This window comes from Mustela lutreola, chromosome 9 (assembly GCF_030435805.1).
Source record: "Mustela lutreola isolate mMusLut2 chromosome 9, mMusLut2.pri, whole genome shotgun sequence".
NCBI lineage: Eukaryota > Metazoa > Chordata > Mammalia > Carnivora > Mustelidae > Mustela > Mustela lutreola.
Genome location: NC_081298.1, coordinates 101,379,175 through 101,402,027, shown reverse-complemented (window position 1 = coordinate 101,402,027; position 22,853 = coordinate 101,379,175). Strand labels below are relative to the sequence as shown.

General features: G+C 38.8%; 1 protein-coding gene across 6 annotated transcripts in view; it reads right to left on the bottom strand.

Annotated features, from left to right (window-relative positions):
* CTNNA2 (catenin alpha 2) overlaps nt 1-22,853 on the bottom strand; it is a 1,142,447-nt gene that overhangs the window by 112,948 nt on the left and 1,006,646 nt on the right. For all 6 annotated transcript variants that reach the window (XM_059188197.1, XM_059188196.1, XM_059188200.1 and 3 more), the window contains 2 exons: nt 21,347-21,547; nt 487-638 (listed from right to left, as the gene is read on the bottom strand). In XM_059188197.1, the coding sequence (XP_059044180.1) occupies nt 487-638; nt 21,347-21,547 (353 nt within the window). The remainder of the gene's footprint in view (nt 1-486; nt 639-21,346; nt 21,548-22,853) is intronic.

Below are 22,853 nucleotides of genomic sequence, written 5' to 3'. Positions count from 1 at the left end.
TGAGTGATGGTAAGAGGTTTGCTACAAAATTATACAGTTTCATTCATAAGATTGTAATTATTTGTTGTTAAGATAGTGTGACTAGGTATGAGATCATTATCATCATCATCATTATTATTAATACTGCTAAGCTGGGAACTCTTCCTTTCTTTCCAACTCATGGCTTTCTAATCCTGATGGGAAAATAATGTTAGCCAGAGGAACACATGGTTAATAGCAGGGGCACCTGCAAGTTAGTATCAAATTTAAACAACAATGCATGTAAGAAATAGGCAAGAGCATCCCTCCTCAGGTTATTCAATGTGAATTTAGGCTTGCTGGAATCACTTGTCCCTTTTGCCTGACTAAAGCGTTCCCCTTGTCTGACTAAATGAGGAGCCAAACAGCTTAACAAGTAAAACTAAGTAATTAACACAAACCAAGTAAATTCTCTGGAGTCTGTACCAGAAGCTCTGATCAGCTCCAAACTGTAGAAGCCTTACATACCCTGATCATCAGCACAGCTTTTCTGATATCTCGAACACCATCATACACCAGGCGAGAGGCATCAATGAACTCATTCTCTTCGAATGGTTGAGGGACGTTGGCACTCAGGGCTTCAATAGCCACCTCTACTTGCTCGGCAAAGCGTGGCATCACTGTATTAAACAAAGCGAGAAACAGTGGATTAAGCCATCTTTCTCTTACGCTCCCATTCCAGCCCTTGGGCGAGGTGGCGTGCTCCCTGTATTCCAACTGCTCAGTGGAGCTGTGTGCCTACCTGTGTAGTTTGGGGTGGACCCAATGCAGGGATCTCTGTACTACTTACTTTCAGCACAGGAAGTAAACCATTACTCCATGAATGGTGATGGTATGCAACTACAAGTTTTTGAAACCTGCTCAGGATTGCGTGCTATCGTGTATACACATATATGTTTTGTGTTATTTTAACCTGAGTTGAAGTTCATTTCTGCTAGTTACTAGCTGTGAAACCTTAGCCAAGTTTTCTTAACTCCTTCTAAACCTGCTTCTTTGTCTATAAAATAAAAGGTTCTATCTTTTTTTCTTTTTTAGAGAGAGAGATCACAAGTAGGCAGAGAGGCAGGCAGAGAGAGAAAGAGAGGCAGAAGCAGGCTCCCCGCTGAGCAGAGAGCCCGATGCTGGGCTCAATCCCTGAGATCATGACCTGAGCCAAAGGCAGCAGCTCAATCCACTGAGCCACCCAGGCACCCCTAAAAGGTTCTATCTTAATGAAATGATGCATACAAATTTATTAGATGGCATTTGGCTCTCAAAAAGCCTTGGTAAATATTTAGTTTAACTAATATCATATGCTAAAGTCATAGGTGTTGAGTAATAGATTTTTTTTAAAGATTTTATTTATTTATTTGACAGAGATCACAAGTAGGCTGAGAGGCAGGCAGATAGAGAGAAAGGTGGAAGCAGGCTGAGCAGAGAGCCCGATGCAGGACCCGATCCCAGGACCCTGGGATCACGACCTTAGCTGAAAGCAGAGGCTTTAACCCACTAAGCCACCCAGGTGCCCCTGGAGTAATAGATCTTAACCTATAGGATTTCATGTGAATGAAGTGATCGGATGTATTTCACTTTTGATGAGACAGGACTTGAGACAGGAGGTAGCGGGATGGTAGGGGAGGGAGGCTTGTAGAAGAACCTTACAAGAGAGGAGATAGAATCCCAGAGGACTCCAGCACAAAGTCTAGACTTACAGACCAGTGGGCTCAAAGCCAAATGCAGTTTTGTTTCATTTTACCAGGACCATTTCAATGTGAAAGAAGATACATATATAAATCCCTAAAATGTTAGCACCTCTTTAAACAAAGACACCTACATACATAGTGGAGCTTTGCAGAAAGCAAATTCAGTGGAATGTCTGGAACACTTCCACTGACTACTTGAAAAAATGCTGCTGATTCACTGATTCTCAAAAATTATAATTCAATTTTCTCAGGTTTTATCTTGTAACAATCAATTCATATGGCAAATGGAAGCCAAAAGCACAATTCATTTTATTTACAAGGACAATAAAATAGAAACATCATTCATCTATTTTCCATTTCTGAACTTTCATGCCTGATTCATCTTTATACTCATTTTCATCCTCTGTGGATACTTTAACATCCGTTTTAATCCCTAGTGTGAGAAACTCTGCTAAATTACTTTACTTTCTAGGGTCAAAGTATTTAAGATAAAACCTTTCTAGAAAAACGTATTTCTACTAGGTAAAGTCCAATCTTTAAAAGTGTATTTAAAAAAAAAAAAAAAAGAGGAGAGTTACAGGAAAATAGACTAGCCATTCTTTCAATAGAAATGATCAAAACCTAAGCATGCATAGGGTGAATTTCCTTCTGTGAGTGAATTACTAGGATTGGTTCTCTATACCATTTGAATTTTTCATTTGTGTCTTTGAAATACTTTTACATAAAAGGAATTTGGTGGACATTGAGTTTTACTTCTACAAAAATATACTTTTAAAAACTACCACATGAAGCTAAGGCCATTCCAGCTTTCCGTTTCTATTGGAATAAACTGTTTTATATGACTAAATAATCTAGATCATTGAAATTGACCTCCCTAGGCATGAAAATATTGTTAATGTATTTGGCATTTTCCCGTATCTTTCTTTAAAAAAAAAAAAAAAAGATTTTATTTATTTGATGGATAGAGATCACAAGTAGGCAGAGCAGCAGGCAGAGAGAGGAGCGAAGCAGGTTCCCTGTTGAGCCGAGAGCCTGATGCAGGGCTTGATCTTAAGACCCTGAGATCATGACCTGAGCCGAAGGCAGAGGTTTAACCCACTGAGCCACCCAGGTACCCCCCATAAGTATCTTTCTTAAATGGAATTATAAATTCCCTTCCCTTCCTAAACTGAAAATTCTGAATATTAATTTCATTCTATTTGATGCCTAAGCTGCCATCATGACCATCAACAATTTTACAGATTTGTGTGGTACCATGAGTAGCAGTTAGTTGCCTGAAGTTTTATCCCTAGTGTTTCACTGATAGTAGTTCTAAGTGTACATAAAATAACTACTCCTACAAATAAATAAGGCTAAAAATAGAAAACTAGACCAAGGAGGTTAGACAGGTAATTCACAAAATACTAAAGCCCATATTATTGATAAATACATGATGCTTTACTTCACTAATAATTGGAAAACTTACAATGTGAACAAGAGAATACTTCATACCTCTTGGAATGGGCACAGAAACTAAAGTTTAATAACACCCATCTTACTGAGCGTGTGGAAAAGAGGGAACCCTTCTACTATAGAAGGGAGTCAAATGGGAACACATCATTCTGGCAAACACTTTGACAAAATCTAATAAAATAGAGCCTTTTAGTCCCAACCAATGAGCTGACACATTTTCTAGGGCATGGCCAATTAATGACTCCTAAAGAGGTACTGGTTAGCAAGGCTGAGTACATTGGAGTCACAGGAACATCTTTCTGTCTCTATGGTTATAGTTGTTTCCTAGTAGGTTGAATAGTCCAAAAGTTAATAAGAAGAGTTATATTAAACCTAGGAATAAAAATAATAGCTTTAAGGGATCCCTTCCAACTGGTACTATCCCAGGGTGTGGAATCCACTAAGTGAGACATTGAGGAGATACAGTGAACTTTCACTCCATTTTCATGGGCAGTACGTCAGGATGGAACAAAATGGATTTTGGGATATAAGTCAGAAGACAGCCACTATAGTCAAATGAGTAAGTCCTAAGTTCAAAGTATTGACCAGGAAAAGCAAACTGAAAAGATAGACCATTTGTGAAATAATTTAAAAATTCACAAAGAGTACTGCATAATGAAAGATATATACATTTTATTACCCATGTTCTAAAAGGATATATACCACCTTAAGTATAGTGGTTGTCTTAGAGAAGGAAAGAAGAGCATGAGATGAGGTAGAGTTCCTATGGAGGTTTCTTTCTTTCTTTTTTTTTTTTTTTTCTTAAAGATTTTATTTATTTATTTGACAGACCGATATCACAAGTAGGCAGAGAGGCAGGCAGAGGCGGGGAGGGGGGGGGGAAGCAGCCTCCCAACTGAGCAGAGAGCCCGATACGGGACTCGATCCCAGGACCCTGGGATCATGACTTGAGTTGAAGACAGAGGCTTTAACCCACTGAGCCACCCAGGCACCCCAGGAGGTTTCCAGGGTATCTTAATTCTTAAGAAAATAATAATGTGAATCAGATACTGCAAAATGTTAATATTTGTTATACCTCAGTTGTAGAAGGAGGGTCTGTTATATTAATGTCTGTCCCTTTTTTACTTTGAATCTTCTCATGATTCAAATATTTGAAAAGATCAACAGCTTATCCTCAAGTCTATACTTTTTTCAGAATAAGACTCTGAAAAAATAAAGTTCTAGCTCTTGAACCAGAATGTAAAAGAAACCACTTGGATCAACAGTTTTATGTGAGAAAGTCCCTCAGAAATTGTGACTGTGACCAGATACCTAATATTCGACCTTAATTAATAACTGCCCACTGTAGAGTTGAGTTAGGTAGGTACCTGGTAGGCTCAGTCAGTTGAACACCCCGCTCTTGATTTTAGCTCAGGTCATGATTTCAGGGTTGTGAGATCAAGCCCTCTGCAGGCTCCACACTCAGTGGGGAGTCTGCTTGGGATTTCCTCTCTCCTCTTCCCCCACCCCTGATCCCCCATAGCTCGCTCGATCTCTCTCTCTCTCTCTCTCTCTCAAATCAGTCAACCAACCTTTAAAAAAAATAAAAAAATATTTAAAAATAAAAATAAAAGCTGAGTTAGGTAGTACCCACCCGCTGGACCCTGGCTCTAGGGCACATATCTCTATTTTCATAAAGACCTTTGATGCAGAATAAAAGAGTGATCAGTGTTGTTGTGTGGCTTTGTTCTGTTTGTACAAGATTGCCCTGAAGAAGATCTGGGGAGAGGGAAAATGCAGAGGGTGACATGTTATCTTTCTCCAACAGCCTCCAGGTCTGATTCTGTGCCAAAGTGAAAGAGAGGAAAGCTAAAATCTAGAAAGTGACCACTGTCATAATGGATGTTCTGGGGCAAAAAAGAAAAAAAAATTGCTGAGAACTGCTCTGAAACCCTAAGTTTGGAGAAAGGTATTCTGTTTGCTCCAACATGGAGTAAAGGGGGTGGCATATTGGTATGAACAACACCATTATGGATGTGGCATTGTCAGAAGAGGCAGGAAAAAGTTCTTATAAAAAGATTGGAACATAATAGAATATCAACCTTTTAAGGGTGAAAAATGGTAGGAGAGGAGGTACAGAATCCTCACTTATAAATGGGGGCTCAGAGTTCAATTTATCTTTAATATTCTAATGATCTTATTATATTCTTCAACCTGATAAAGCCCACAAGTAATTCAAATTTTGTTTACTTTAACTGAGAAGACATTCATTTCTCTTACCTCGAGTCAGTGTTTCTCTGGGTCTGACCCTTAAGAAAATCTTCCTCCATGCTCTGCTTTTAAGCACATTCAATACTTATTTATTTAGGGCTTGGTCAACCACTACCACTCTTTAACTAATATACCTTTGCTCTCCAAGCTGCTGCACTCTTTCCTGTTTTAGTTTTGTCCTGTTTTGTTTTTTAAAGTGATAAGACAGAAAAACAAAGTTCATAGAACAATGATCCATCTTGACAGAACCCAAGATGTTAAACTATGAATTCTTCTAATACCTCTCATAATGCTGAAAAATTAAATATCCCAAAAGTAATACTCAGATAGAAAAAGTCTGAAACTACTTCAAATATGATGCTGTTTCTGCTTCCCACTAATTAGGATAGAATACAGCATTGCCTTTGTGATTCTTACATTATACATTAACAAAGTTTTTGATATAGGATTACATAAATAGAAATTTCTTTTTAGTTTCTGAATTACATCCACAATAGACACCACTTTATAGTTATTTATCAGAAATACTGTATTGCTCTTAATAGCTTATATCCTGAAAGGATGATCAAAGTTGAAAGTAAACATGTAAGTTCTTATTATGCTTTTGTGTGCAGAGTGCACACCAGGCCACAGAATTATGGCATTCCAAGAGTAATGAAATCAGAGTTCAGCATGCATATAAAAATCAAGGTCGCCTTCTAGTGTCTACTGCGATCCTAAAAGAGAGGTAAGGAAGCTCTAGACTTAATCCTTCAGAAAGACATCAGAGATGATGTTTCAAGAACACAGGGTGAATCAGTAAAATGCACATGGAGTTGCACTAAAGATGCAAATAGGACTGCTGACAACCATAAGAGCAAAATCCAACGTTAACTAGAGATAGTGGAAATGAATGGCTAACCAACCCCACCGTCCCTGAGTAAACACCTAAAAGATTCACAACTAACTTTAAACACTTCAATGATTCCCTTTAATATAGAGGGACTCTAAAATCATCATAAGATACAAACACAAACATCGGATACCTGCCTGTGATTTTTAACCTATTCCTACATATATTTATTTAAATGTTCCAATTAGGCTGATTATTTAATGTCTTCAAAGATGACATGGAAACATGCCGTGTCATACCAACATGTCCATGATGACTTTATTTTCAAACTTAAATATACCTCTTTCTCTTTGGCCCAGGTGAATTCCTCCTTAATTTCTGGTATCTCGTTTAGAATTAACTGACATTGTTAAACTTTCCTTAATTCACAAAGTTGTCAGTTCTCTGTAATTTTATAGCATCCTAATTAGGTATGTACCATTACAGTACTTAGTATAATGTATTAAAATTGTTTGACATTTCTGTATGTCAACTGTTTTACATTAGGAGTCACTTTTAGAATGAGACCAGCTCTTCCTTCTTTGCATCTTAGGCTCTTATGTTTCTGGCACAGCTAATCCATCCAAGTGGGAGAAGCATGAGAAGGAAAGAATGGAATGTAGACAAGAACTCCCTTGTCATTCACTATTTCAGGGACCAAATAAGCAGTACTATATTTCACGTACTAAGTCTCTTTCTGCCCATCACTTCATATTAGTTCAATAATTTTATTAAATAGCTTCATGAGTCATTAAACAAGTTATTAGTGGGCATTCTAGGTTTGATCACTAGGGACCTTTCAGAAACCTGAGCTCAGAACCCTTTCAGAACTGCTTGAGTAGGAGGATCACCACTGAGCAAGGAGAAAGATTCCTTATTGTATCCTTGACGAGTTCACTAAGGCCAGACTAGGATATCTGCATGCATAGGAATCCCTCAGTTGTGGAGGGGTAGTCAACCAACACACTCTCATGAGTGTGGTACTTGCAAAAACTTCAGGACCAAGGAAAGAGAAGAGAAAATGGACAAGGACCCTGTGCTCTAGAGAAAGAACCAGTCTAATAAGTGTTAATATAAAATAAAAAGTAAAAATGAGAACATCTGAAAAAAATCTAGGAAGAATAAAATATCAAAAGTGGGATGGAATTGTGGCCAACTCTAGTGGAGGGGTTAGAGAATTACATTATCAGAATAATGGAAGTCAGAAGGTGTTATTTTGGGGAGACTCTAAGGGGGCAATATCAGTTTCCCCTCACAGCAGAAAAGTACTGTTTCATGTGCTTTCTATTCATAAAGCATTCTTTCCCCAAAATGGTTTCTATCAGACACTGCTAAGGGATTTTATTCAAGTGGTCCCCAACTCGATGTTAAGTTAGAGGAGAAGAGAGTATATAGGAGAGTTGATCCAAACCACTGGGGGCCCAAATTTGCCCAAAGGAAAGACTGACTGGCATTTTAAAGGCTCTAGGTCTACCTTGACAGTTCAGCACATTTGTGAAGTGTAATCATTTAGTGAGGAGATCATCAGAGTCCAAAGCTCCAAATCATACTCAATGTAGAAGGAGGGTCCAATGCAAATGAAGTGGACACTTTTATAGCTTTGGCACCACTCAAAAATAACAAAGGATGAACCAAAGAAGCCAGCCGTCATTTTATACCAGTTCGGTAGTTTTAGTAAAGAATATCATGATCATTAATTAGTTTATTAGAGGACATTCTAAGTTCTCCCCATCCAAATAGGATCTTCCAAAATTCTGAACTTAGAATCTTTTTTTTTCTGTTAGTTGCTTGCTAATCAAATGGATCTGTATGCCCACCTCATGAATAATGGCTATTTCATTTCTATAAGTATTTACAGAAGCATATACCCCCGCTACTCATAGATGCTTTCCTACAAGATACAAGAATGGCCAGAATCTTACTGAAGCACTTGGCTAGGATTTCTTGCATCATCTAGACCTTTCACTTCTGACCCTGATTTTGTATCCTCTCACTCATCTGGCTGTGACTTTAGTCACTACTGGCAAGATCACTTCTCTCAGGTTCTGAGATTAATGTCTGACTATCAGAACCCAAGTCAAATGGAATTTTCCCTACTGAGGTAATTCCTTTACTCTTCTCTTTGAAATGCACATTGTTATCTTTGAATTATATACTAGCTTCAGCTTGTTTCTTGGTATAGTTCCTCAGATCTGTCCTCTGCTCCAAATCCCTTCTCCAATCACCTTGAGCCAGTCTTGGCTTTCCTTTCCCCACTATTTAGCTCCACTATTCTCCTGCCCTCCTGACCATAAACTGCATAGCTCTATCTTGATTCAGTGAATCTTTTGTGTTTTAGAAGCCACTGCATAAGCAAACAGGTACTCTGTGCTAGAAGTTAAATAAGTCCCTATTAAGTCCCATGTTGTGGGATCTGTTCACAGGTCCTCATGTTCTATCCTAATTATGCGGGTCTTCACCCATATTGTCCATCCCATCTTTTTTTTTTTTTTTTTTTTTTAAGATTATTTATTTATTTATTTATTTGACAGAGAGAGATCACAAGTAGGCAGAGAGGCAGGCAGAGAGAGAGAGAGGAGGAAGCAGGCTCCCTGCTGAGCAGAGAGCCCGATGCGGGACTCGATCTCAGGACCCTGAGATCATGACCTGAGCCGAAGGCAGCGGCTTAACCCACTGAGCCACCCAGGCGCCCCTGTCCATCCCATCTTGATGCATTTGCAAATTTATATGTGTGATAGTCAGAGATGGGCCCCAACGATCCCTCTTCTCCCGGTATCTGAACACGAGCTGAGACTAGTGACTTGCTCCTAACCAATAAAATATAGCAAGGGGTATGGGATGTCATTTCTGAGACTGGGTCACAAGAAGATGTTCGTTTCCCTTTTTGTTTGCCTTTTCTTTTTTTCTCACTTGCTCACTCTGATGATAGACAGCTGAGCTATGGAAAAAATCTCTATGGAAAGTAACAGAGAGAGGCTTCTGGTCAACAGTTAATAAGGAACTGAGGCCCTAAGTCCACAACAGATGAGGAACTGAGGTTTTCCAGCAAGCATATGAGTGAGTTTAGAGATGGCTCTTTAACCGACTAATCCTTAGGATGACCGAATCTTTGTGAGAGATCTGGAGGCAATGGTGCACAACTAAACTGTACCCAGCCTCCTGGCCCATGGAAACTATGAGACAATAAATGATTGTAATGTTAATCCATTAAGGCTTGGGGTGATCTGTTACATAGTAATAGCTAACTATAAAGTGTTATGTAACTATAAAGTGCTATGGCAGAAGTAGAAATATCAGTAAGCATAGCAGAAATATTAAAATCTCTTGTTCAATTGCAGCAACTATGCTTGGGCTAGGTTTCTGGATATTTACTGGGTCCAAGAAGATGCATGAATGAATCTTGATACTTGATTTTTCACAAGTTAACCAATTTGAACCTCAGTTTACTCAAATTTAAACAGGGATGATAGCTGTTCCTTAGGTTTTATATAAGGTTTGAAAATACACTCAAAAATTTTTGTATACAATTTTATATATAAACATTGACAGTACTTAGCCATTGGGAATAAAGTGACAAATAAAACAAGTATGATCTTGCCTTCAAGGCACAAAAAAAGTGGAATATATACAAGATACCATCATACTAGGTATGTAAGATTCATAGTAAACCAAGCTCTTAAAGTTATCATCCTCATACTATGAACCTCTGTATCTACTAATCCACATACCTTCTTCTTTATTTTTAAGCAGGCAAAATCATCTGGTCTCCTCTGGACAGAGGTACAATTACATGATTCATCACCAAAAAGTGGGCTTTGTGAAAACAAAATAAACTGAAAATAATACTCAAATAGTGCTAAAATGTCTAACTGGGAAGTTTGTATAACTTATCTTGAAAACTTAGTTTCCCTGTTTCTATGCCTTCTCTCTCCTTGGCAGGACCACATCATCTTTCTGATGGTTTTACATTTTTAATAGTGAATTTCCTATGAAATTGGTCCTCAGGACAAGATTTGATATACTCATGCCTAGAATTTTCCACTTTACCTTGATTGCCAAGAAGACCAGTTAAACACTGTATCCATTATGACCTCATCAGATCTACAAGGAAAGGGAATCTTTAAAAAAGTTAGGAGACTTAATAAAAAAGCTCATAACTGGAAAAAAATAAAAACCAACTTCTCTACCTCATTTTTTCCCACAGAAACCTCCAACTTAATCTAATATCCTTGTGGAAGTATTTGCCTTCTATCTCAAACTTATGCCACTATTTTATTTAATTGATTAACTGAATATGAATTTTGAATGAAGTATTCTTCGATGTCCTTTGAAATGCGGTAGAGGGCCAGACCAGTGATACTAGCTTTTATCATGCTTTATCTTGATAACTCATAAACAAGTTAGAAGATGTTGAGCATTGGAAACTAGGAGCAAAGACAAAAGATGACTAGTTTCATCGGCTCCTTATTCCTTGGTGACTATTTGTCTGCTGTTTCTACTCTCCAGACAGCCATCAGCATCATCCTGGCCAGTCCTAATTTTTCCAATCTATGTGCATTCTTCCCCTCTCCCCGCCCCCCATTCCCGTGTGTATTCCTGGACTTTCTTTCGTCAGACTCCGTCATCTGTTTCCTCTGTGGGAGTTCGTACAGGCTGCCATTTTCATATATTCATGTTTGGAAAATTATCATGTACATTTCAAACATCAAAATCAAATTCAAGTTCCAGAAGGCCATACATAACCCATGAGCTGAATTGTTTGATGAAAGATGAAAAAGGAATGCCGAGGAGAAGGAGGGGGGAGAAAAAAATCCTCTGCATTTCATTCATGATAACTACCCTAAGAGAACCAGGGAGCATCCATCTGCTCTTGTCTAGACACAAGTTCCTTTCCCCAGGGAAAGAAAACGCTTGCTTGGAAAGTTCTTATATTTTAAAATAAGCATTTCAAAAATAATCACAAATCGTTTATAAGTTAAAAGGGAAGGATGGCACATTTAATTCTGAAACTTAAGAAATGAATAAAGAGTTGAACACGAGGATGCTTAACTGAGCTTACAGTGTTTGTGGAAACCAAACCTGGGAACTACAGTTAAATTTGGCATCAGTGAGACTTAAAGGATTAAGATGTTATAAAATAATTGCTGAGATTCTGACCTTGATCATTAAGCATGTAATTTTTTAAAAGGGTACAACTTCAAAATAAGCAGCACCCTGGCCAGTGCTAATTTTTCCAGTCTATGTGCATTCTTCTACAGTGTTAATTATATTTTTCCTTTATGTTAAAAAAAAAATTTTGGACCTTGAACTCTAATCAGCCTGGAAGAAATGAAGAGGTACTCTCAGTTCTCAAGGGGTTAAAATTTAATTCAGAAACAATACACAAATACATTTATCTAGATAGAAATACAGACAGAGAGCAGATAGTGACATTAAGAGAAAAATGGGGAAACAGTTTTCGACACAGGGCGGTGAGTGGTAGGTACTAATAAGTGACACAGGTAAGAGGAGTAATGAGAACACAGGTGGGACTGGCTGGTGTGGTTAGAGAGAGAAATTCACTGACAAGGAGGAATCCAGCTAGTGCTCAAGAACAGGTAAAATACAGAAAGGCAAATCAGGTGTGGAGATTACTTCAGAGTCACTTTGACAAGAATAAACAGAATTTCAGTTCTTATGTCCTTCTGTTATTTCAGGCCATCTGTTATTTCAGGGGTCCACAAGCAAAGCTTCCTATTTTTCCAAACCAATTGGAATTGGAATTGGGCTATTCCAATGCTATATCATATGTACTCCCAAACAGGTGATTGTCAGCATATTCCTCTTCTGTAGGATTCAGACAACTATTACTGATGGGATAGAGAATCTGGGTGAAGGGAACTTACTGCCTCAGTTGTGCACAGTAAATATATCCTGGCCACCAATTCTTGCGGACACCAACACTAGCACCGCTAGAATAAATACGTAGCCCCCCTGCCCCCCCACTGCTCCTACCATGGAGGCCCTTAATGCTCTTCAAGTGACAAAGAAGTACCACGCTGTTTGCAGCCTCTAGGATTCTACAACCATAATGTGAATCATACAGAATTAAAATATCCTTCCTTTTGGTTTTACTTTGACAAATAAGCCCTAGCAAAATGCCATTTGTTGCAGTATGTTGCTAACTCTTGGCACATGAATAGGTAATCATTGGCCCTTCTATGGCCACCCTATCCCATTTCCACTTCCACATTAGAGGTTTATTATCAGCCTACAGTAGTATCTCTTACTCTCTGAAGTTGCACCTACTCCTATGGCTCTTCAGCCCCTCAGGCCAAGAGAGCTGGACATGTCTGATTCTAGCAGAATACGTTACTTATGAACACGCCAATGTGGGGTAGATATTTTCACATTTCTGCTTGGCCAGAGTTTTCTGAGCTAAAATGACTAGTAAACTGGTTTAAAACATGACTCAGTAGCAGTCCTAAAATAGTGAAAGGACCAGGAGAGAGATTTACATGTTTATCTCCCCAGAAAACTGTGTTCCCATTTCAAAGGGGAACAAAAGCAGGCAACATTCATTTATAACCCAAAGGGTTAGAACAAGTAGGGGGGCCTTTCTGGGAGGGAGATCATTAACATTAAAGAACAAAGGTTTCTCTCCACCTCTCAGGAGGGGAAGGGGGTGGCTGAACACCAATTCTTAGAGGAGCTCCCAGATACATAATTGTGTGGTTCTTCTTTAGCAAAGGGCCTCTTTGGAGGGCATGGAATTCACCTGCCTTCACCACGTTGCCTTAAAAGGGACAATGAGGCATGGGAAACTGGCATGGTAAGTAGTATGCTTGTTCTCTCACCCAGAAACTTTGCATTTGCTTTCAGGATAAAGTAAACATAGATATTAAAACACATCAGCCAGATCCCTAAAATATCTAGCGTATGTAGGTTTTGGTCATACAGAAAAGGCATGGAGACAAACTACACGTCACCTATGGAAGGACTCCTACATAGAGGAGATTTCCTTCACATTCCTCCTCTACTTCTGACTGCCCACCGCCACGAATACCACAACCACCAAAAAAATAAGCTATTTCCTGCATATCCTAATCACTTTGACCTTTCAGAGAGAAATAAGGTAACTTATACCAATAGTCAGGGTTATATTAAAATGCATTTAAAAGATATTATGATGTCTAGGGTGAACAATCTTGGTCATTACAGCTTCTGCTGAAATTCATTATTTTCATAATCTAATTTCAAAGTCTGTCATGGGGAAGCGATTTAGACTGTAATAGCCTTTTCTCTCCACAATATCTAATATTTTGTCTTCCCAAGAAGCTGTCCCTACCACCTCCTTCTGATGTTGATCTTACCTCTTCTGTCTATACCCTCCACAACCCAGCCACTGGGATACACATGCCCTCCAGATCTGTTCAGTCATAAAACCTAATCCCACTAGCAACAGAGATCAGTCCAAGTAGAGTAAGCATACCCCAAACAGCCAAGCAGATTGCTCTCTTTTGCTATGTACAAAGTGGGAGTAAAGGAAATCTCTTTTTGTCATGGAATCTTGAGCTGAAAGCCAGAGGCTGCTAGTGGACTTATGCTCTACTGAAAGATAATGAAACATTATGTCCTAGCTTTTTAAATTCATTTTATATTCATTCATATATTCATTCTGTTTATGTATATTAAATGCTAATTATGTGGTAACAGTGCTCTAGATTCTCAGTAGTTACAGAAACACCTGTCTCTAGGAACAGACAACCTAGTTGTGGACCACTGAGGCACACACTGAAGTTGACACACTAAACATCAAAAGACTGACACAATTCCCTGTTGTCTTCAACTGAGAATGAGCCATGTCTTAAAGTACAAAATCAATGCACAGAGGAGGAGGAAGAAATGGAGAACATCATGGTTTTGATTTATATTTCCCTAATGCCAAGTGATGTTGAGTACTTTTTCACTGTTGGCCATTTGGATGTCTTCTTTGCAGAAATGTCTGTTCATGTCTTCTGCCCATTTCTTGATTGGAGTATTTGTTCTTTGGGTGTTGAGTTTGGTAAGTTGTTTATATATTTTGGATACTCGCCCTTTCTCCGATATGTCATTTGCAAATATCTTCTCCCATTCTGTTGGTGCCTTTTGGTGTTGTTGACAGTTTCCTTTGCTGTGCAAAAGCTTTTAATCCTGATGAAGTCCCAATGATTCATTTTTGCCTTGTTTCCTTTGCCTTTGGAGACGTGTCTTCACTGAAGAAGCTGCTTCAGCTGAGGTTACAGAGGTTGCTGCCTGTGTTTTCCTCTAAGATTTTGATGGATTCTTGTCTCACATTTAGGTCTTTCATCCATTTTGAGCTCATTTTTGTGTATAAGGAAATGTCCAGTTTCATTCTTTTGCATGTGGTTATCCAATTATTCCAACACCATTTGTTGAAGAGCTGGTCTTTTTTTCCACTGGCTATTCTTTCCTGCTTTGTTGAAGACAGTTGACCATAGAATTGAGGATCCATTTCTGGGTTCTCTATTCTTTTCCATTGATTTATGTTTCTGTTTATGTGCCAATAGCATCCAGTCTTGATGACAGCTTTGTAATAGACCTTTAAGCCCAGAATTGGGATGCCACCAGCTTTGGTTTTCTTTTTCAACATTCCTTCGGCTATTCGGGGTCTTCTCTGGTTCTATACAAATTTTAGGATTATTTGTTCCAGTTCTGTGAAAAAAGTTTATGGTATTTTGATAGGGATTGCATTGAATGTGTAGATTGTTCTAGGGGGTAGCACAGTCATTTTAACAATATTTGTTTTCCCAATCCATGAGCATGGATTTTTCCATTTCTTTGTGTCTTCCTCAATTTCTTTCATGAGTACTCTATAGTTTTTGGAGTATAGATCCTTTGCCTCTTTGGTTAGATTTATTCCTAGGTATCTTATGGTTTTGAGTACAACTGTAAAAAGTAAGGAGGTTTCTTCAAAAGTTGGGAACAGAGCTACCCTATGATCCAGCAATTGCACTAATGGGTATTTATCCCGAAGATACAAATGTAGTGATCTGAAGGGGCTCCTGCACCCCAATGTTTATAGAAAGAATGTCCACAGTAGCCAAACTATAGAAAGTACCCAGATGTCCATCAACAGATGAATAGATAAAGATGTGGTGTATATATACAAAGGAATATTACACAGCCATCATAAAAAGAAATCTTGTCATTTGCAATGATGTGGATGGAACTGGAGGGTATTATGCTAAACAAAATAAGTCAATCAGAGAAAGACAATTATATGATCTCATTGATATTGATATTTAAGAAACAAGGCAGAGGATTATAAGGGAAGAGGGGAAAAATAAAACAAGATGTTAATTTTTAAAAAAGAAATGGAGAACATCACAGGAAGGACAGTAGAGCCGGCATGGATGTGTTTTGCCTGGAAAATAATAACCATGCCTGTTTGGATAAAGTAGAAAGTTCAAACAGAGGATTCATGGGCAACAACTACCCTTGTTTGGTGCAGTCACCAGAAAGCCAGGAAACAGTGACACATTTATTTAAAAATCAGTGATACTGACCATCCTCAAATGACAAACTATCAGGCCACATAGGAGAAGCTGTGGCCCCCAGGCATCAACTAGTTTAACATTAAAGTTAGTTGCCAGAAGTCAAAGAATGGAGTTCTTCTGATTCTTCACCTGCATTTGTTCAACTACGTTGTACTGACACAGCTTTACCACCCATTACTATTTCCAATTTTGGTACTTTCTATTTGCTGATCCTCTTTTATTTTCTAGGCAAAATATACAGAAATGGTGTAAAAAGTTCCTCTCTGTTCTTATGAAAGCTTTACAAAAGCATAGAAGTAAAAATTATACCATCTCTATTTAGTGAAGGAAAGAAACTAAGAAGGCAATATACTATATGACATTCTGTATGACAATACTGTGGAAAGAGTAAAAGATCAGTGGAGCCAGGGGTGAAGGATGGATGGGGGGGGGGGGAGTTGAGGGATAAATAGGTGGAGTACAGATGACTTTTAGGGCAATGAAGATATCCATCATTATGTTATCATACAGTGTAATGGTCATTATATGTTAGTCTAAACCCACAGAAAGTATAACATGAGTGAACAGCATGATAAAGGATGGACATTGGGCCATTATGATGTGTCAGTGCAGCTTTTCTAACTGTAATAAATGTACTAATCTGGTAGGGTATCTGATCATAAGAAAGTCTATGAATGTATGGAGTCTAGGGGTACATGGGAGTTCTCTGTACTATCTCCTCAGTTTTGCCGTGAACATCAAACTGCTGTAAAAAAATAGTTTTAATTTAAAAAAAAGGAGAGAGAGGGGGAAAGAAAGAGAGTGAAAAGAAAGAGAGAAAAGAAAAAGAAAACTCTACCATCTGTTTGGACCACATGTTCTCCAAAGTACTGGAATTTTAATCTCCACATATCGAGTGCCCACTAACATGAAGTCTTCATTTAAAATACTTTTTCCTGTTTCCTCTTTTTTTCACCCCTCTTTATTCGTACCCTCTGAAAAGGGAACTGATGGCAGAATTCAAAGATCTCTCAACCTAACCACATTCACACTGCCACAAACTTGTATCAGATATCCAATTTATAAAAAAACGACATTTCACTACATTTGTATCTTTAGGGTAAATACCCAATAGTGCAATTGCTGGGTCATAGGGCAAAACAAACTGACGGTTGCCGGGGGGAGGGGGTTGGGGAGAAGGGGGTGGGATTATGGACATTGGGGAGGGTATGTGATTTGGTGAGTGCTGTGAAGTGTGTAAACCTGGTGATTCACAGACCTGTACCCCTGGGGATAAAAATATATGTTTATAAAAAATAAAAAAAATTAAAGTCTAAAAAAAAAAAAAAAAAACCGACATTTCAATATAATCCATTCAGTGAAGATAAGCTACTCTTTATATACCTAAATATGCTATGACTGAATGTATTTCCACCCCCCCTCCCAACCTTCTGCAGCAATCTGACCTTGTAAATGAGATCTCTAGAGATGGGTCTGGTCAACCATGCATGTGTTTACTACCAAGTTGTTGGGAATTTGTTAGAATTCAGGTTTTACTGAAGAGCCCATTAAATATGCTATGTAAGTATTTAATGGGTCCAAAGTGGACCACGTTTGAGTTTTCATCACCCTCAATAGTTTTATTTAAAAAAAAAAAAAGGTAAATTTTTATATAATGTTGCCGTAGGATTTTAGCATACTAATAAGCCACAAAATTATTTTCTCAAATTTAATTCAGCATTCATAAAAACACCAAAAGCACTCTTCAACAAAACACTATCTTCACTGAGAAAGTCAAGTAATTCATGGAAAATCAGCTACAGACTGTTATGTCACTCTTTGGATCCCTTTCAATTTCTAGCCACTCTGAGAAGGCAGCCAGGTGGTAAAATGGGAGTCCTTCTGCAGAGGCCCTTCCTGGCAACATTTCCATGTCTAAACGGGGGCTGGCCTATGTTTGCAAACCCCTTCAGCAGCAAAGTCTGGTCTAGTCAAGACTTGGAATGTTCAGCCCTTTTTTAGATTCTTCTTTGTAATACATATGTAATTCTTCTCTTACCCCACCCCCTTCGCTTCTTTTATCCTATGGTCACAGTACATAAGCTCCATTTTGCCTTGTTTGAACTTGTCCCTATTTAGGGATATTTCTCTCCCTCAGAGCAGCTATCCTGAATGGAGGTTATTCTGACCACCCTTCAGGCCTCTGGCAATGTCCAGAGATACTTCTGATGGTCACAACTTGGAATGGGGAAGAAAGTATGTCCTCCAAGCATCAAGTGGGTAGAGGCCAGGGGTGCTGGGTATCCTACAAGGCACAGGGCAGCTCCCCACCCTCAAGAAATAATTACCTCAACTAAAAGGTCAGTAGTACAGAGATTAAGAACTTCTGCCTTAAGGTCTGGGATATAACAACACAGACATAAAACTGAGATGGTGACAGGCAGAAGAAAACACAGTATTTTTTTATCTTCCATATTCTGGACTCCTCTTCCTTTCCTTCCCCCTTCCTTTTGGCACCTTTGCCCTCTGTGCCCACTACCCCTGTGTTCTAGCCCCAAAATAAAATGCACTCTCAGAACGAAGTTTGATAATGCTTCATATATATATATATATATATATATATATATATATATATATATATATATCAGAAGCAAAGCATTATCTGGATATTAAAGATATATATAGCAGTTTTATTTTGAGGACACAGGTCTCCATAGCCCAGCCAGACAGTGACAAGTAGACTAATTCAACAAAACTTCACAACCACAATTGCAGAACTCCTCCTACCCTCTCCCTCCAACCCCCAAGTGTCTAGGACAGTCCCAGCAATTTTCATTAGCATGAGTGAGTTAACAGCTCAAGCTTTTGCTTTCATTTCTTTGACAACCTGTGTAGCTACTCATAAGAAGCAATATTGTTTCTATTTAGGAAAGAAAAACCTGAGTAAAGAAGCCAAAGAATGCATATCCATTGTATATTCTAGTTCTGAGCCCACCAACATCTACTTTTCCTTGATACATATTTCTGTATGTTCAACTACAGTTGTGTAGAAACTATTTCCATCTCTTCCACCTGATGACTGCCCTAGTTACCATCAATAGTTCTTGAAAAATATAAAAAGCTTTGTACCACTTCTCTGTTCAATTAAGAACTGTATGTGAACATCAGAATCACAAAGGTATCTTTAGTTAACTCCCCAGAGTATTTAGTCACTGAAAGGAAGGGTTGAAATGAGAGTTTTAAAAGCCCTGACAGTAAACAAATAAGAAAAAAATCTAGATCAACAACAACAATCCTGGATGGATTGCTGTTTCATATTTCACTGATTTTGTTGTTAAGAAGAAAGAAAGAAAGAAAGAAAAAGAAAAGATAAGAAAGAAATGAAAATCACCCAGAAAATTTACATTCCAAGAGTCTGAGTGAAAATTATGTAAAAATAGCTCAATCAACTAAGCATGCTGCCCTTGCCTTTAAGCAGATTTTGACCTAATGGGCACCGTACCTTCTGTTCATTAAAGCAGCCCAAAATACAATGCAAAAACAACTCCAGAATGTCTCTTGAACAATGCATGAATTCTTGGTGTGCACAAAGTCACACGTAAATTGGCCATACCCTCTGTGCCTTTCATTTGTTACAATGAATATGCCTCCCAGTCATGAGCCGGCATGCGCTGACAGTCCTGCCTTCATGCCTTCCACCTTCTCTGGTACTCCTTCCCCAGGGTCAGACCCAAGGGAGGGTTGCCATGTGGCCAATGTACGGTATAAGCTGAGACTTCCTAACAGAATACTAAGGGGCCAGAAACTGAGAGCCACAGAAATGCAAGGTCTTCTTAAGGGTGAAGAAAGGGGTGCCTGGGTGGCTCAGTTATTTAGCGGCTGCCTTTGGCTCAGGTCATGATCCCAGGGTTCTGGGATCAATGAAGAACCCCTCATCAGGCTCCCTGCTTGGCGGGAAGCCTGCTTTTCCCACTCCTCCTGCTTGTGTTCCCTCTCTAGCTATTGTCTCTCTCTCTTTCTCTCTCTCATTATAATAAATATAATGTTCTTTAAAAAAGGGGTGGTGGTGAAGAAAAAAAGTCTTTATGTTGGAGAATAAAATGCCTGTTCTTAATTCTTCCAAATGAGGAAAGAAACTGTAGGGCTTGCTTTGTGCTGCTTTATTGAATGCTAAGGACAAGCCACGTTGAAAGAAGACAGTGCTAAATTTCAACTAATTAAAATGCAGATATATCTTATTATCATTATTATTATTCCTAATCCGAAATCTGTGATGATTCTCAAGAGCAACAATCCCTGAATGTACTCTTTCTGTTGTGATGATACTCAATTCCCTTTCTGTTTATATTTCAAAGAGAGCATCTGAGGTCCACGTTTATTGCTGGTTTTTTCCTTGCTATTTCAGACTAACAAACATCTACAGATGTCTTTGTAAATAACCTTTTTCCCTGTAGAAGGAAACCTATTTTAACTAACATGTTGTATTATGTAGAACTTGGAACACTGCTTTATCTGACCTTTCAGAAACACGTTTTTTTGTTGTTTGTTTTTTAAATCCTAATAGTTTCCACAGTCCATCTACAGACCAGGAAAGGCCACAATTGACATTTGAGGAGAGGTCCTTGTGTGCCTACATAGGACTCCGTTCATTACCGTTTCCCATCCCCATCCAAAACAAGCTTAAATTCTCTTTTTTCTAACCCTTTGTGTTCTCTCCTTCCCTGAACTTTCTAACCACTGGTCCCCCTGACAACACATACACACACACATAGTATTAGGAACTTGAGAAAAGGTCTGAAGCCCAGTGACTCTTATCTAGAGCAAAAACTACTAAAAATCGGGCAGTCTTTGACACAACTATTCAAAGGGATGGACTGTTCTGCTAACTCAGTGAAAATAAGCCTTTTTTCTCCATCCCAATGCACCAGAGAGCTATGACCGGCTCCCACGAGTACCCGAGACTACCACAGCTGGAATCCCCTAGTGGACAGCATGCACTCTAGAACAGAACATCGAAGGCTTTCTTAGAGGAGCAAGGCACATACTCAAACTCTGACCCCTGGCATCTACTACCCCTTCGAGCATTTCATATCCAGATACTATCAAGAGGCTTTATGCTTTCTCCTTCCTCAAGGTCCTGTCTTCTCAAGAAACAGATGGAGAAATGGTTTCAAATTCAAGATTCCCAGTTTCCACCACATCGCCACTGTTTTCTAGACTGGCGACCTCTTTCCAGTCTCTTGAGTCATTTAAACCTCCACTTTCATATCCATAGTCAGAGATAATTAAAAATTTACCTATTTCATAAGACCCTTGTGAGAATCAAGGGAGATCACAGGTGAAAACTATAAAGTAGTATATACATGCAAAGCAATAAAGTTGTTTTTCTGCTAAAGTTATACAAATTCAAACTAAAAAAAATGAGAGTTCCCCTGTTATGATCAGATGTAGTTCAGAAGCACAGAGGCTTATAAAAGACAATAAAAAAGATTAATTCAAATATGGAAATTAATCATGGCATTGACATTTTGGTTGTATCTAATATCCCTGTTTACCTGTCTCAGAGAGCAATTTTGTAGCTTCCAGAACCTTCTCAGTATATACACCAGCTTCATAGTTCTCCATCTCTGCATTGATAATGTGTATCACTCGAGCTGCCCGGCCCCTGATGGCCCCCGCAGTTCGGTCCAGGGTGTCCACATCCCCTTCCTGGAGGGCTATGACACACTTGTTCACATCCTCCAAGATGTGATTCTCTGCAGAGGAAATACAAACATATTTACATGATTTTATACCATTCACACACTTAATAAGCCACCTAAGAGCAAGTCATCAACTTCCTGACCCATCACCTTGCACATCTCAATACATACCTTATAACACTGCAATGACATTTTAAGAATATACTTTATAATTACAGTAGCAGTTCTCAAACTTGAGCATAAGCCCGAGGCTCCCAACATCATACAGAATGCCAAGGTGTCACTCCTCCTAGAGTTTCTGACTCAGTAGGCCTGGGGTGGGCTCAAGAAATTGCATTTCTACCTAGTGTCCAGGTGATTCTAATGCTGTGGGCTTGGGGATCATACTTCCAACACCATCCTTTCAATATCTGAGATTTATTGCATTTTAATAGTGGTTGTGGCAGGAGTGCATGGGTGGCTTACTCAGTTGAGCAATGACTCTTGGTTTCAGCTCAGGTAATGATCTTGGGGTCCTGGGATCCAGCCCTGGGGAAGGCTCCATACTCAGCAGGAGGTCTGCTTGTCCCGTTCCCTCTGCCCCCCCCACCATCCCCACCCCTGCTCTCACTCATACTCCTACTCTCACCCTTTCTCTCGCTCTCAAATAAATAAATCTTACAAAAAGAAAAAAGGAAAAAAAAGTGGTTGTGGCAGTGAACATGAAGCCAACCTGATCAGGCAGAAACATTTCCAAACATGACCAGAAACAAGCTTGGGGTGCATGTTTGGTTTTTTTTTTTTTTTTTTAATCATGTTTTTATTAAGAAGACATTCAAGGGAAACTCTGAAATGACCAATACCACCTAATCAGTTTTTTCATGTCATGTCATGCACAAGGTATATGCAATAGGAAAACTGACCAGATGAAGAGGATGACAGTATTCTCCACAGTTAAAATATAATCCAGTCTGTGGCTGTCTCCCTCAGATTAGAGTCAAGGTCAGTGATCATTCTCCCTCATTGCCCAAAGTAGAATCCAGTCAGGCAAGCTGGCAAGTTTCACTCTCTAGTAGCATAGAGAAAACGTGCAATTCGGTCCCTCATGGTGTTGCACATATGCAATTTTGTATTTTTTATGCCCAAAGTGAGATCTATAATTATGCCCCTTGAACATTCTTTAGAAACAGAATTCTAAGGAAATGTTGAAAAAGTTTAGTGCTCTATGGAAAGAAAAGAACTTAAGCCAAAAATACACACACACACACACTATAAATAAAGAGAACAAGTAAGAAATAATCTTAAGTAACCTGGTAACTTTAAAAAAATTCAATAAATAGTTAATAAAGCATTTAAAGAAATTATCTCGAGAATTTTCTCA